General features: G+C 37.7%; 1 protein-coding gene and 1 pseudogene across 13 annotated transcripts in view; one reads left to right on the top strand and one right to left on the bottom strand.

Moving 5' to 3' along the window:
* Positions 1-4,384: 4,384 nt before the first annotated feature.
* LOC143668193 (trafficking protein particle complex subunit 13 pseudogene) lies at positions 4,385-5,407 on the bottom strand (annotated as a pseudogene).
* Positions 5,408-9,334: 3,927 nt separating this feature from the next.
* The window catches only part of PTPN13 (protein tyrosine phosphatase non-receptor type 13), a 240,692-nt gene continuing 234,665 nt past the window's right edge, over positions 9,335-15,361 (top strand). For 7 of the 13 annotated variants that reach the window (XM_077142917.1, XM_077142923.1, XM_077142919.1 and 4 more), the window contains exon 1: positions 9,861-9,877. In XM_077142917.1, the coding sequence (XP_076999032.1) occupies positions 9,868-9,877 (10 nt within the window). In that variant the 5' untranslated portion in view covers positions 9,861-9,867. Of the gene's footprint in view, positions 9,835-9,859; positions 9,878-15,361 lie in introns of those variants that run through there. The other 6 variants (XM_077142916.1, XM_077142920.1, XM_077142926.1 and 3 more) reach the window with 2 other exon arrangements.

Below are 15,361 nucleotides of genomic sequence, written 5' to 3'. Positions count from 1 at the left end.
ATTATGTAAATTATTTCTGTAGGTTAAATTTCTAAAGCAGAAGAAGTTAAAGGATACGAACATTGTAACTTGTGAAAAGTTGCGACTTCTCTCCCAGATGGAATAGATCTATAAATAAATCCTACCAACAATTATGAAAAATGATCTATTTCACATATTTTTGCCCCTACTGGACATTATGTCTTTAAGAAATATTTTTCTATTCTGATAGCTAAAAATGATACCACATTATTCTTTTAATTTTCATTTCTTTAATATAGTTGTTTTGTTTTCAAACATTCAATACTTTTCTGTGTTTCTTCATTTGTAAATTTCCTATTCATTTTTTTTGCCCATTACCTGCAGGCTCATATTTTTATTTTTCTTATTGATTTGTAAATTACTTTTTAATATTGAGATTATTAACCCCTCATCAATAATATCAACTATACTTCCGGAGAAGATGGCGGCTTAGTAAGACGCGCGGGTCTTAGTTCCTCCTCCAGAAAAGCAACTAAAGAAACAGAAACAATACGAAACAGCTCCCGGAGTCACGACAGAGACCAAAAAGACAGCGTACCCCATTCTGGAACAGCTGAACGGGCAGGGAGAATCTGCTGCGGTGTGCTACCCGAGGGGCGCGCGTTTTCCCGGCCGGGGCGGCTGGCGACTGGGGTCCCCTCCACGCACGTGGCTCACCGGCCTGACTGGGAACGTTGGATAGCGGGGCCCTCCCGTCACGCTTGGCGTTTTGGGCCAGCTGGGCAATTAGGACCGGCACTCTCCCAAGCCGCGGCGGCCAGCGACCCCCACCTCCACGCGCGGTTTCCCGGGCCAACTGCGGTGCAGAGAGACGAGCGCCACGAGCGCCACCTACTGGGCAGGAAAAGAAAAACAGAGCCCAGAGATTTCACAGAAAAAGCTTTCAACCAGCTGCGTAACACACCCAGGGAAATCTGATCAAATGCCCAGACACCAGCAGAAAATAATGGATGACGCTCGGAAAATTGAAGATATGGCCCAGTCAAAGGAACAAACCAATAGTTCAAATGAGATACAGGAGCTGAGACAACTAATGCTGAATATACGAACAGAAATGGAAAAATTCTTCAAAAACCAAATCAATAAATTGAGGGAGGACATGAAGAAGACATGGGCTGAACAAAAAGAAGAAATAGAAAATCTGAAAAAACAAATCACAGAACTTATGGGAGTGAAGGACAAAGAAGAAAAAATGGAAAAAACAGTGGATACCTACAATGGTAGATCTAAAGAGGCAGAAGCTACAATTAGTGAACTGGAGGATGGAACATCTGAATTCCAAAAAGAAACAGAAACTATAGGGAAAAGAATGGAAAAACTTGAGCAGGGGATCAGGGAACTGAATGACAATATGAAGCGCACAAATATACGTGTTGTGGGTGTCCCAGAAGGAGAAGAGAAGGGAAAAGGAGGAGAAAAACTAATGGAAGAAATTATCACTGAAAATTTCCCAACTCTTATGAAAGACCTAAATTTACAGATCCAAGAAGTGCAGCGCACCCCAAAGAGAATAGACCCAAATAGGCGTTCTCCAAGACACTTACTAGTTAGAATGTCAGAGGTCAAAGAGAAAGAGAGGATCTTGAAAGCAGCAAGAGAAAAACAATCTGTCACATACAAGGGAAACCCAATAAGACTATGTGTAGATTTCTCAGCAGAAACCATGGAAGCTAGAAGACAGTGGGATGATATATTTAAATTACTAAAAGAGAAAAACTGCCAACCAAGACTCCTATATCCAGCAAAATTGTCCTTCAAAAATGAAGGAGAAATTAAAACATTTATAGACAAAAAGTCACTGAGAGAATTTGTGACCAAGAGACCAGCTCTGCAAGAAATACTAAAGGGAGCACTAGAGTCAGATACGAAAAGACAGAAGAGAGAGGTATGGAGTAAAGTGTAGAAAGAAGGAAAATCAGATATGATATATATAATACAAAAGCCAAAATGGTAGAGGAAAATATTATCCAAATAGTAATAATACTAAAAGTTAATGAACTGAATTTCCCAATCAAAAGACATAGAATGGCAGAATGGATTACGACCCAGCAATACCACTGCTAAGTATCTACTCAAGGGACTTAAGGGCAAAGACACAGACGGACATTTGCACACCAGGTTTATAGCAGCATTATCTACAATTGCAAAGAGATGGAAACAGCCAAAATGTTCATCAACAGACGAGTGGCTAAACAAACTGTGGCGTATACCTACGATGGAATATTATGCAGCTTTAAGACAGACTAAACTTATGAAGCATGTAATAACATGGATGGACCTAGAGAACATTATGCTGAGTGAGTCTAGCCCAAAACTAAAGGACAAATACTGTAAGGTCCCACTGATGTGAACCGACATTTGAGAATCAGCTTGGAATATATCATTGGTAACAGAGACCAGCAGGAGTTAGAAACAGGGTAAGATAATGGGTAATTGGAGCTGAAGGGATACTGACTGTGCAACAGGACTAGATACAAAAACTAAAAAATGGACAGCACAATAATACCTAAGTGTAATGTAACTATGTTGGAACACTGAATGAAGCTGCACCTGAAATATGGTTTTTTGTTTGTTTGTTTGTGTGTTTGTATCTTTTGTTTTTGTTTTTTTTCTTTTTCCTTTATATATATATATATTATTAGTATTATTATTTTAATTCTCTTCTCTATATTAACATTCTATATTTTTTTCTGCTGTGTTGCTAGTTCTTTTCCTAAATCGATGCAAATGTACTAAGAAATGATGATCATACATCTATGTGATGATACTAAGAATTACTGAGTGCATTTGTAGAATGGAATGATTTCTAAATGTTGTGTTAATTTCTTTTCTTTTTTTTGATTAATAAAAAAATTTAAAAAAAAAATAATATCAACTATAAATATTACCCAAAAGTTGTTTTTGTTTTTTTAATGTAATTTTATTGAGATATAGTCACACACCTTACAAATCATTCAAAGTATACAACCACTGGCTCACAGTATCATTACATTGTTTGTTTGTTCAACTCTAAAGGTTTTTGTTGTTGTTGTTCTCTACAGAACCTTTATATTTTATGTAATAAATATAAGGTGATTTCTTTTCTGGTTTTATCGCCAATAGAAAGACCATTGGTTTTCTCAACCAATTTACTCAAAGGTTTTCAATGAATTCATTCAAGCATCTTACTAAGATTTTCTGATTTCATGTTTTACATTGAAAATCTAAATGTAACTGAACAGAACTGAGAAATAGATCCAAAAATATACAGGAATTTGTATAAGATATAGAGAATATTTCATTTCAGTGGGGGAAAAGCTGAATTCTTAAGTAAAGATATAGGGGTAGCTTGCTGCTATCATATGGATACAAGAATAAACATGAATAAGAAAACCACAAAAGCCCTACAGAAAAACATGGGAGAATATTTTTGGTAACAGGAAAGAAAATGGCTTTTAAACACGCCAAAAAATACAAGATAAATAAAAAAATTATACCTATAATAAGATACCATTTTGTACCTCAGACGGGCAAGATCAAAAAAGTTTACTAGTGATGTATTTGTGAAGGTATGAGGAAATGCAGTGTGCTATCAAAGTTTCCATCTTTGTTATGATGACTAACTTGTGCCACTTCTTTGGAGGGCAGCTTGGTTTTGCCTATCATAACGTGAAATGTGCCTACTCTTTAATCCAGCAATCATACTTCTAGAATTTAAGCCCACAATTCTACTCCATATAAAACCAGGATTAAGTACAAAGAAATGTATTTCAACTTATTAGGAGTAGCAAAGGTTTGGAAACCACCTATATGTTGTTAAAAATGGAGGTGTTTTAAGCCCACAATTCTAGTCCATATAAAATCAGGATCAAGTACAAAGAAATACATTTCAACTTATCAGGAATAGCAAAGGTTTGGAAACAACCTATATGTTGTTAAAAATGGAGGTATTAAATAAATCACACTACATCTAAGCAACAAAATAGTATGCAGCCATTCAAAAGAACTAAATTGCTCTAGAGGATTTGATAATAAATAATCCCAGAAAAAAAAAGTACTAGATGAATATGTATGCTAAAATTTCTTTGAAAGGTGATTGGTATGTATGTATGCTTATGCAAAGATAAACAAGAGACAGCTTATTTCCCAAAACTATTTATTGAATGATATACATCCCCTTCCCTCCTTCCTTATCATACCTAGTTCTGGGGTCTACTCTGCTGCTAATCACTGAAATTTTCATTTATTTAATATCTGGTAGTGTTCCACTTCCTCACAGCATCAAGTTTCTATAAACATTTTTTTCTTTTTAAAACAAATATTTAATATTTTAAAGACTCAGTTTTACAGGAAAGACACTTTAATACATATTTGTTTTTGCCATTCAACTGATAATTTTACAAACTGATGAAAATACAGAAAACAGTTCTGAGAAACTAAATGGAAAACATAACATTGGAAATTTTCTTCCGCTTTCTATTTTAATGGCCAAAGATACCACGCAGATTTGTGCAATGCAATCATATTTATATGTTCTCTTTAAGAATGTGTCTGTCAGTCTTAAGTCAGAAACACTCTATTGAGAGAAAGATATAGGCCTAAGTTTTCATCAATGGATGAAATGAAACCAGAGAAACTGGTTTTCATCAATGGATGATGAAACCAGAGAAACTATAGACATATGAACAATGATGATAGGTTAGCAGTTCCCAAATACTGAAATTATTCAAAGGAAAGCATACTCGTAGTCCCTGCAGAGGACAGTAGAGTATGGGCAAAGCAGCCAGAGGAACTTGGATGTAGCTTTCCAAGCTGTCTTCCTGAAATACCACACCAGTGGATAGAATTGGTATTGCACATTTCCAAACCAAGATCCATAGTCCTTTCATTGCATTCTTTGAAGATGGCTGTTCTGTAATTTTCTCCTTTCACCTACATTTATTTTCCACACTATATCCAATTGTCCTACTATGGTTACTCCCTAAATTATGCCTTTCTTTTCTGCAAACTCCTTCTTGGGCTTTAAGCAGTATAAGTACTGGTGTTTATCTATTGGCTGCAAATAGGCTCTTGATCCAAATGCAGATAAACATTCTCCAGCTTGGTTGACAGAATTTAGTTCTGCTACATTGTACATTATAGATGGCTCCAATTAAACTTTCTCCATAAACACGTGTGAGGTTATAATATTCTGAATCTGGGCTTCGAGAAATACTTTGTAAGTCTCTGAATTGTAAAATTTGGTTTTCACATCCAATAGTTTGAGAACCTGAAATTTGAAGAAATTTCTAAAGTACATTTTTTTCTACTCTGAGTTATGTAACTCACTGCACACACCAAGGCTCTCTGAAGACTGGTCACTGGAGAGCTTGGGCTTCTCTGTCAGATAGCAAGGCTCAGGGTGATATCTGCTGGTCCTTCTCCCCCAGGTTTCGTTGCTTAGCTCCTGGCTTCTCCATCTGTGGCTTTTTCTCTAAACTTCTTTCCCTATAGACTTTGTTTAGGTTTTTATTTCATAATCATAAACTTAACTCTGCAATCCAGCTAGGTTTGGAAGAGGAGCATAATGCAGAACCCAAAGAACTGTAGTGAGAGCACAATGATAGGATAACTGAGGTAGCCCAGGGGAGGTGGGATGCTCTCCTGAGCTACAGAAGGAATGATCTGGTAGTGAAGACAAAACACAAAACAGATTTATTAGATTTGTCCACAGTCGGCAACAGTGATTTTCTTGCTGGTCTTGCCATTCCTGAAGCCAAAGCACTCCAAGGCTTCCACAATATTCATTTCCTCTTTCACTTTGCCCAAGACCACATGTTTGCCATTCAACCAGTTAATCGTAGCAGTGCAGATGAAAAACTGGGAACAATTTGTGTTCGGTCTAGCATTGGCCATGAACAAGATGCCAGGGCCCGATGCTTCAGGATGAAGTCCTAATCATCAAATTTCTCCCCGTAGACTTGCCACCAGTGCTACTATGGCGAGTGAAGTCATCACTCTGGCACATAAACCCAGGAATAATTCTGTGAAAGCAGGAACCCCTTATAACCAAATCCTTTCTCCCCAGTGCACAAAGCACGAAAATTTTCTGCCATCTTTGGAACTTTGCAAACAACTCAACGAAGACACAGCCCAAGCAATATGGAAGAACAGGTGGGGTTGACCATGGCTGCGAGCCGGAAACTGTGAGACTGGCAGTGCTGTCTGCCTCTCCCTATAAACTTTTAAATAAAGCATTTGCCACAAAGATAACAAAATGTAGTTTTGAAAATCTTCTATTTATTCTCTAAGATTACTTCTCCTTAATTTTAAAATGATTTTGTCAGATTCCCAAAAGTATTCTGTTAGGCATTTGATTAGAATTGTATTGGATACATACATTCTTTGTAAAAGATACAATTATACAATGTGTGAATCTGAGTATTTGATTTAAAAGTATGGCTCTCTTTTATTCAAATACTTTTTATGAATCATAAGTTTATCATTTTTAAGTAAATTTCATTAGTATTTATTTTTAACTATTTAATTTTGGGGGGCTATTTTTATAAATATGATTCTTTGTATATTGTATTTCCCAACTGGGTATGGTTTATACCATGGGAAAGCTCTTGATTTTTAATCTTGTAACTGGCTATTTTAACTCATCTTTTATTGCTTCTAAAAGTTTATCAGTTGATCCTTTCAGGTTTTTGTATCATCTGCAGATAAATGAGAATCCTGACTTATTTTCAGCATTTAATTTCTTTTTTTTTAAATTTCTTATTTTTATTTCTTGTCTAATTACATTGGCTATCATTTCATTTGTAAGATGGTGGATATTCTTGCCTTGCTTTGGTCTTCAATGGGGATAATTACAGTGTTTTGCTATACAGTGTTTTGTTATATATTTATTGGTATAAAATACACATTTTTAAGAACATCTAATCCAAATTCTTTAAAAGCTTTCGAATTTGCTGGATTTTACAAAATCATTTCAGCATCAGTTAAGACTTTCATAGAGCTTTTCTCCTTCAGCCTATAAATATATTCAACTCTATGAAAAGATTTTTTTCATTATTGAGTTATCCCTATATATCTGTAGTAATTACTCTTAATTTTGACATTTCATTTGTAATATATTGTTAGTTTAATTTAGATTTTTACATTATATCCAAAAGGAGATTAGCCTGTAGAATTCCACTTTGTGTACACTTTATCAGGTTTTGGTATCACAACCATTTATTTTAAAACCAGCCTTTTAGTTCACACAAAACAGAGGGATTACTAGGGTAAAGCCTTGAGGGTAACCACCTGAAATGACCTTCATGGACCTTGATGGAAAAAAAAATGTTCACAGCATTGTGGTTTGTTTACTTTTGAGAACATTTACAGTATATATTTTTATACCTTTCCTGTGAGAAGAATTCACAAGCTTTACTAGGCATTAGGATATTGCTTTTCTTTCCAATAAATCTTTGAACTATCAGTGGCAGAGGCTGATGTTCCAGAAGGTTTTTGTTCTCCCAATGCTGCCCACTCTCTCTTTACCTCACCTTATGATACAAGAATCAGAACATAAAAACAACAACAACAGAAACACCTTTTCTCAGAAAATGAGGTTAGGCTTCGCTCATTCATTCTATCTCCAGTCCAACTAGACTGGCCGTCTCGCAGTTATTTACTTTTACCACTTTTATTCTTGTTGAGGACTTTTCTGTTTTATGTCCACCTCTGTTCATTGGTTTTATGTTGTTTCGCTCAATTGCCTTTCTTTATCTATGCTTTATTCATCCTACTACTCACCCTTTAAAAGCCCGGTTTAAATCCCCCCTCCTCCATAATCCAATCCATTACAAAGCACAGGCTTTCTCTTATCTGCTATTGTACTCCAAATAGACTGTAGATCCTAGCTATAATTGTTCTCTGTTTCAAGAATGTTAGTTTTCTTTCTTAAACTCTAAACTTAGCTCCTTAAGGGCAGGGATCTTATCTTAAAATTCTGCTGTGCATTTTCCATTGTGTTTAAAGGACTGTGAGTAACCACACTCAGTGCATACTTGATACATACTTCATGGCATATTTGGTGGAAGACATCCACCACAGTTATTCATTTAGTAAATGAGATAATGAAAACTCAACTGCTGGCCAAAGGTAAATCATTACTATTAATTCTCTCATTCATCAGACATGTACTACAGCCTCCGGGGCTAAGGGAGCCTAGGACTGCAGCTTTAACTCTCCAGGGGGAACCAGACTAGTTAGCCTCAGATCTCTTCATTTTTGAGCCAGACATGAAGTTCAGATTTACCCAGAGTTCAAACACCAGGGGTTCAAGACTAAATTTACCCTAAGACTCCCTTCTCAGAGTGAACGAATTAACCTATACTTCTGAAAATAAACCCAAATTTTTGAAAATCAAGTCACAAAGTTCAATTTGTTCATGAATTTACCAAGTCTCCCTGTAAATTGCTGAATTGCAAATATTTAAGCTTACAGGAGGGAAACTGCTGCTGTGATATACCTTTGCCAAATTGTACTGTGTAGCCTTAATTGGGAAAACTGAAGTTCTTTATTGATTATATTAAACATTTTGAGTGAATTTTACAACTTGAGGTTTATTCTGACTTGGTGTCATAGGGAAGACAATAATTTATATACTTTAAAAAAATGAGAATTTGAGTTTTCCCGAGGGTGTATATGGGATGGAGGAAATGCTGCCACCACACCTTTGAAGATCACTTTGCAAATGTGGGAAAACTCACCGAACTGTTTTCGTTGACCCGCCATTTCTAAGCTGCTGTATTGCTGCAGGGAGCTGGCACAGCCTTCCTCCATCTTTCTCCCCTTCTCAGTTTCAAAGCCCAAATTCGCCCGGTGAGAATATGAAAACAAGACTGGGAAACAGAGAAGGAAAGGAGGGAGAGGATAATTCTGTAGGGGAAGAGCAAGCAGTTATGCATTTTTTCACTTTCCCGCACTCTCCGGGGACATCAAGTTCTGTTCCTGAGGTTGGAAGAGTAGGGACCATCAGTTGCATTTTGAAAGTGGCCTAAAACCAGGACTCGACACTGCGGGGGCCAGGAACTTTGCCGCTCTGCCATCAACCTAAGCGTCAGGCTATTCTGAGGAACGTCAAAAGCCAGGCCCAACGCACCGGTTGTCTTGGGAACCGGGGCGCAGGTCTCCCGGGCGACCTCGATCCCAGGAAGGGGGAGGGGCTGGAAGTCAGTTTGGCCAATGAGGCCGAGGGAGGCGCAGGGTCGGAGATCCGCCATCCTCCCAGAGCCCGGGAAGATTTGAGTGACAGGAATAGGGGCGGGGTCGGCGCGAGCGCCGCGAGGTGGAGCCGGAGTTGTGCTGCGGAGCAGCTTGAGCCGCCGCGCCGCGGCGAGGGCTATACACCATGGTCACCGCCCCTACAGACTGCAGTGTTCGCGAGCAACGCTCCCTGGCTCTTCCGTCAGCTTCAGCTGCTTCGACGGCGCTCAGAGCCGGCTGCAGGAGCTGAGGCTCATCGCCCGAAAGCCTTTTGACGAAACGCCGGGAGGGGCGCAGAGGACTGTAAGGCGGACCTGGTGAGCGTGCGCTCGCGGGTCAGCGGAGTCGGCCGGGGGAGTTCGCGGCTGCAGGGGCGCTTCCGAGGCTTGGAGGAGGAGGAGGGGGAGATGCTGCTCCTCTTCTGTCCCTCCCCAGGCTCCTTCTTCAGCTCCTACAGCCCACGCCCGCAGCCGTTTGGGGGAGAAGAAGTTGTGGCTCTGTGCGCCCCCGGCGGCTGCCGGCAGCCCGCCCCGACGCCGCGTCCGCGCACCGGTAGCCCAGCGCTCCTGTAGCAGGACCCTGTCGCGGGAGGAACCGGTAAGGAGAGAGCCGCCCTGGGCCCTGGACGGGATGTTCCGAGGTGCAAAACAAAGTTTACACTTCTCTCGGTCTTCTCCTTCTCTTCTCTGCTTTTGTCCTAGCCCCTGAAATCAACTCTGTTGGTCCTGGTGGAAGCAACTTTTCTTTGGTTTTGGTGTGTGTGTCGAAGGGGTTTTTTATGTTAAGAGTTGGGAAGGGGTGACCGGAGTGGGTAAGGATGGGATGGGGTTTCATTGTGAGTTGGATAGTTTCATCTCCTCTGCGGAAGAAAACCGGATATTTGGGAATGAAACCCCAGCGGGGTGAAAGACTGGGGCAATAGGGAATGTTGACACTACCCCACCATACTTGTACTGCTCTGCCCTGTGCGTGTTAAGGGAAGGGCTCCCGGAATCTGTTTCTAATTTCTGTAAATGATTGTGGAGATGGTGTGGTTAGAGGCCGCCCAGAAGAATGTGTCTGTGTAAGGGCTCAGAGAAGAGGGGGGTGGGGTGGTGGGGAAGGAGGCAGAGGGAGAGACACTGCATGATGCAAGCTGTTTTATTGCTTTTTCCCCCCCGAACTTGAGTTAAAACTGCCCTCCCCCACCCCCATTTGCTCACTACATGAGACTGTAAATTCAGAAAGCTGGAACACTAAAGTTAAGCCGAAGTCGAGAAAGTTCTCACGAAGTTTAATCTCCTTCTGTTGTGAATATATTGCAAAAAGGAGAAAGGGGGGATGGGGATAAATATTATTACTAAGACTTGCAGCAAATACAGTTTTCATTGACGTTATCCGTATGTGATCGACACCTCCACACGCTTCCAACTAATCTCTTCGACAGCCCTGTGTCATTTTCATTTAATTGCATCTTTGAAACAACAAACGCGGTGATTTCATAGGGAGCTGCCTGGAGCTGAGTTTACCGCTCAGAAAATGGGGCAATCGGGTTTGTTTTCAAGGCGGGTACCTAAACAAAATGTAGGACACCTGATCTGTGAGATGAAGGACGCTGGTAACTAATTAACACGATTTTAAAATTTATATAGAGAGAGTTTACTAAAGGGTGGGAAAAAAAGGTCACAATATTGTGAAATAAGCAGTGACTTAAAGAGTTAGTAGTTTTCCCAGTTCTTGAGGACAGCATTGGCAGGGTTGTTGTGAAAACTCACTGTTATGTACGTTGGTTGTTTGTGATGGGGCTGTGATAAAATTTGTTTCTTATTTTAATATCACCAGGAACATTTTTTAGTAAGTTCATGCACATATTCAGTAAATTCATGCAGTGGCACATTAACTACTTTACCCTCCAATCCTAAATTTATTGGAGGTTTTTTCTTCATAATAACAGTGTGTTCTAACTTTGATGTTGTAAAGTCTTTGTAGGAGTATGTGGGGGGAGGGTGGGATGGATGCTGGAATTAAAAATAGAAAAATATCTCAAGTTAGTTATTCAGAAAGTGAAGACTTGTAATAATGTTTTTCACTTTTACAATTGGACAGTTAAGACTTCGTTTGACTGTTATATATATCTTGAATTTATTTGTCTCACCAAAATTTTTACTTCCATGGAAAAGCCTAATTTTTTTTGGTAGCATGATTACCAGCATTCCTCCAAAATTTTGTAACAAAATTTTTCATGTAACAAGTAAGTAGGCACACAACACTCAAACAAACTATTAAAAAACAGTGTCAACTTAATAGATAGATTTTGACCCTTCTAATAGGGGTCAAAAGTTGGAAAAACTTCCATTACCTTTTTCTGGAGAGACACCTCAAAAATGCAGGAAGTGAATATGAGAACTCGCTGATTATTTGTTTTAGGGTAGATGATAGGCATCTGTCTTTTATCAGTGGAACTTATTTATTCTTTCTTAAGAAAAACAGGTCAAATCCTGTTTTTATTCCACCTTTACTAGTGAAAGGACTGGATGGAGGAGCGCTATAGCTTCACCTGTATCAATTGAGTGTATATATTTTCCAGCTCATCTTGTTACCCAGTCCCAAATGTACTGAAAGGAAAAAAAAGGAGTACTGGAGAAAAGCTTCTGCTGCTGCGTCTTCTTACTCTTCTGATGGAGTGTATAATTTTAAAATAAAATGCAAAGAATATTTTGTGGTGTAATTAAATTACGATTACTATCATTTGAGATTGAGTGAGAAATAAAACCGTGCTCTGTGCCAGTGCATTAAGGGTTACTCCCGGCAGCATATTTTGGAATATGTTTTGGGAGAAGTCTGTGCCGTTAATTAGAATAGTAAGTTGAAGGTATTCTCCTGTTGGGCCTCAGATGTAACCATGTGTTCACTCTACCTTTTTTGTGACTCATTTGAATTAATGTCGCTTTACAAGTTAGAGGCCTGAGAAAAAGAGAAAAGATCATGCGTCTCAGGATGCGACGTTTGTGCTCATGGGAAGGATAAGGATCTGTTGCTCTGAAGTTGTCATTATTCGTCTGAGAACCTTGGTCTCTTAGCTTCAGTGGGTTGAACAACGCAGGAACTGGATTTTAAAAAGAACCTTTTAATGTGTAAATTGATATAAGACTTTTAATGGTCGAAATTAAAGTTATAAGTTCTATACTTACTGTAACTATATCACATCCAAATCCTGGTGTGTACACTGTTGTGGAAAGAGGAGTTCCAATAATCCTTTGAGTCTGGGAGAAAAATGAAAACGTTGTCAAGATCCCTGTATTATTCCTATTTACTGCTAGGCACTGTGAATAAACATCTTACTTAATCCTGTCTATCACTATTCCCATGAATGTGTGGATGTGGCTAATAGTGAGGCAGTAGGAGTGCAGTGGTTTAACTCCTTAGGGTAAAAAGGCAGTGTCTCCTAAGTGGCTTAGTACAGAGGCTGGAGTATATTTGAAGCATAAACTAACATGTTCTTCCTGGGGTTTACTATCAAATGCTTAAAAAAGTATAGGAAGACATACTGTTTTGAGCACCTGTTTGTGTGTTGCCTTATCCATGACCACTGCTGAATCCTAGTTTTGTATTTTTGTTTTGTTTCTGGCATGAAACATTACTGAATGAAATTGCCTCAAAATGAATCCTTCTGTTTTAGTATAAAGAACATGGGCTTTATTCTCTGATAAATCTGTCCAGAGTCTAGAGAATATTTTTTTTAAGTTTACTTTCCTCATATATAGCCAATTTAATAATATTGACCTCCCAAAGTATTTTGAGGATGAAATTAAATAGTATATGCAAAAGTGGAAATTACAAATTGACTATCAATGTTTAGTTAGCTTCCTTCTTTTCTAATTTCTTTTACATAGTTAAACTACATTCAAAAACAACAGAAACTTATGACCATACACCCAAATCATTGGTGACTGTGTAGAATGTGTAATTCATATTTAGCTCTCAAGCATGTTGACTGGAGTCAGTATGGGGGAGTCAAAAGGTCCTCTTTGCCTGGCAAAGATATCTTTGGTTTGCAAATTATAACTATACTTAAAATTTCTCCTATCTTATTTTTTTAATGGTTAAATGATTGCAGCTCTGTACATTAGACTCACCTGGGTAGCTTTTAAAACTCTGTGTCCAGTCCTTAAGCTAGACCATTTAAACCAGAATCTTTGGGGGTTCAGATCCATGCATTTATATTTTTAAAAGCTTTTTAAGAAATTACAACAGTGACCAACTTTCTAGTTTCTGTTAGAAGGTGAGTTTAGAACCAATATTCTAGTTTCTGTTAGAAGGTGAGTTTATAACATTTGGTTCTCACAAATGCAGTTAAATTTTTCTATTGTATTGTAGTCCTTTCCTTTTTTATAAATGACAAGAATTTTTTTTTTTAAAGACTGTCTCAGAAACTTACCTGAAGGACTTTTTACTATTTGAATCAGAATTTAAGGTACAAATATTTACTTCTTGTCCCCTAAAACTACACTATCCAATGTAATAGCCACTGGTCACATGTAGCAGTTTAAATTTTAACTAATTAAAGTTAGATACAATTAAAAATTAAGTTTCTCAGTCCCATTAGCCACATTTTAAGTTCTCAATAGCCACTGGCAGCTAGTGGCTACTGTATTATTAGACAGCTCAGATATAGAACATTTACTTCACTGCAGAAAGTTCTCTACTGCCTAGAGGTTTTGAAATGTGTAAATCAGCTTCTCATCATCTGAATTTTTTTACCCTCTAAGTCATGACTTTTCCTTTTCTTCTGATTTGTAATTTAAAATATACATAGTGTTATTTTTTGCAGTTTTTTTTACTTTTTTTATTAAAAAATTAACAAACAAAACATTAAGATATCATTCCATTCTACATATAAATCAGTAATTCTTAATATCACATAGTTGCATATTCGTCATTTCTTAGAACATTTGCATCGATTTAGAAAAAGAAAAAGACAACATTTACAGTTTTTTTTTAAGTGAGAGGAAAATACCACATTTTTGGTGCTTATGTTGCCTCTTTCCCTTCAAAGTTAACTGAGAAGAGGAACTAAGGTACTAGACTAGTGTCCTTGTGTTTATTATTTATATCAGTATGCCCTGAATCTAACCAATGCCTTAATTGGCCTTGTGTGCTATGAAAGTTTCAGGTCTGGAAATCTAATGTACCAAAGCACTAGAAATAAAGTCATCATTTCAACTCAAGTCTTGGGATTTGTTTAGAGGTTTTCCTTTCTGTTGAAGGTCATTTTCCCCTTACAGATGGAGAACCTTAGTTTTCAAATGACATAATTGAGTTTTTCAACAGGAAACTGTCTTAAGAGTTTTAACAAGAACATACAGGTGCAGGAGAGACATTTTCCCTCTCACAGGAAAAAAAGCATCCCCTTCAATAAAAAAGTGGTTCTTAAACATGTTTCATATGGTTCAAAGCTGACATTATGGCATAAATTTTAATGGTGTTTTCCACTTGTTAACTCTAATGCCCAGCTTGGAAGTACCGTGTAGTTCATCCCACCTGCACCTCCTCCAGTGCAGCTAAAAAAGATGTTCTTCTATCTGAGTTTTGTTTGTTGGTTTAATGTTTACTAAGTAGACATGAGAACAGAAATCTCTTTGTTTTTTCTCCTTATTGGTGAATGGTACATTTATTTTTATATAAACACAAGCTATTTTTACTTACTCAGATCAAGCAATGCAGAACATTGGGTATTATTTTGTTGAAAGAATGTCTGATGAGATGTTTTACATATTATATCGTTTTTTGTATTCTTATGCTTTTCTACTTAGTTGTAATGTAGTCCCAGGAATGAAAATGAAACAGTCTTGTTGAATGACCTAAATTAAGGTTGGCACTTGAGAATGTGGAAAAGATTTTTGAATTTTTTTTTTGAAGGAAAATATAGCCTACTGAGAATTTTCTTTTAAATAAGGAAACCCATTTAAGAAATTTTGTTTCTCTTAGCTCTGTTTAAGTATTTTGTTTTTTTTCTTGAAAGTGACATAATTTTAAAAATGAATATTTAAACTATTAGAGAAATTAATTATTTAAGTCTTAGTGGAGTCAGATATCTCTTTTGGAAATTGTAATGTAATTCACTTCAATTTTTGAAGTGAAAACA

The sequence above is a fragment of the Tamandua tetradactyla genome, chromosome 24, assembly GCF_023851605.1.
Source record: "Tamandua tetradactyla isolate mTamTet1 chromosome 24, mTamTet1.pri, whole genome shotgun sequence".
Taxonomy (NCBI): Eukaryota; Metazoa; Chordata; class Mammalia; order Pilosa; family Myrmecophagidae; genus Tamandua; species Tamandua tetradactyla.
The sequence above is the reverse complement of the archived record's forward strand: the minus strand, read 5'-3'. Positions and strand labels throughout refer to the sequence as shown.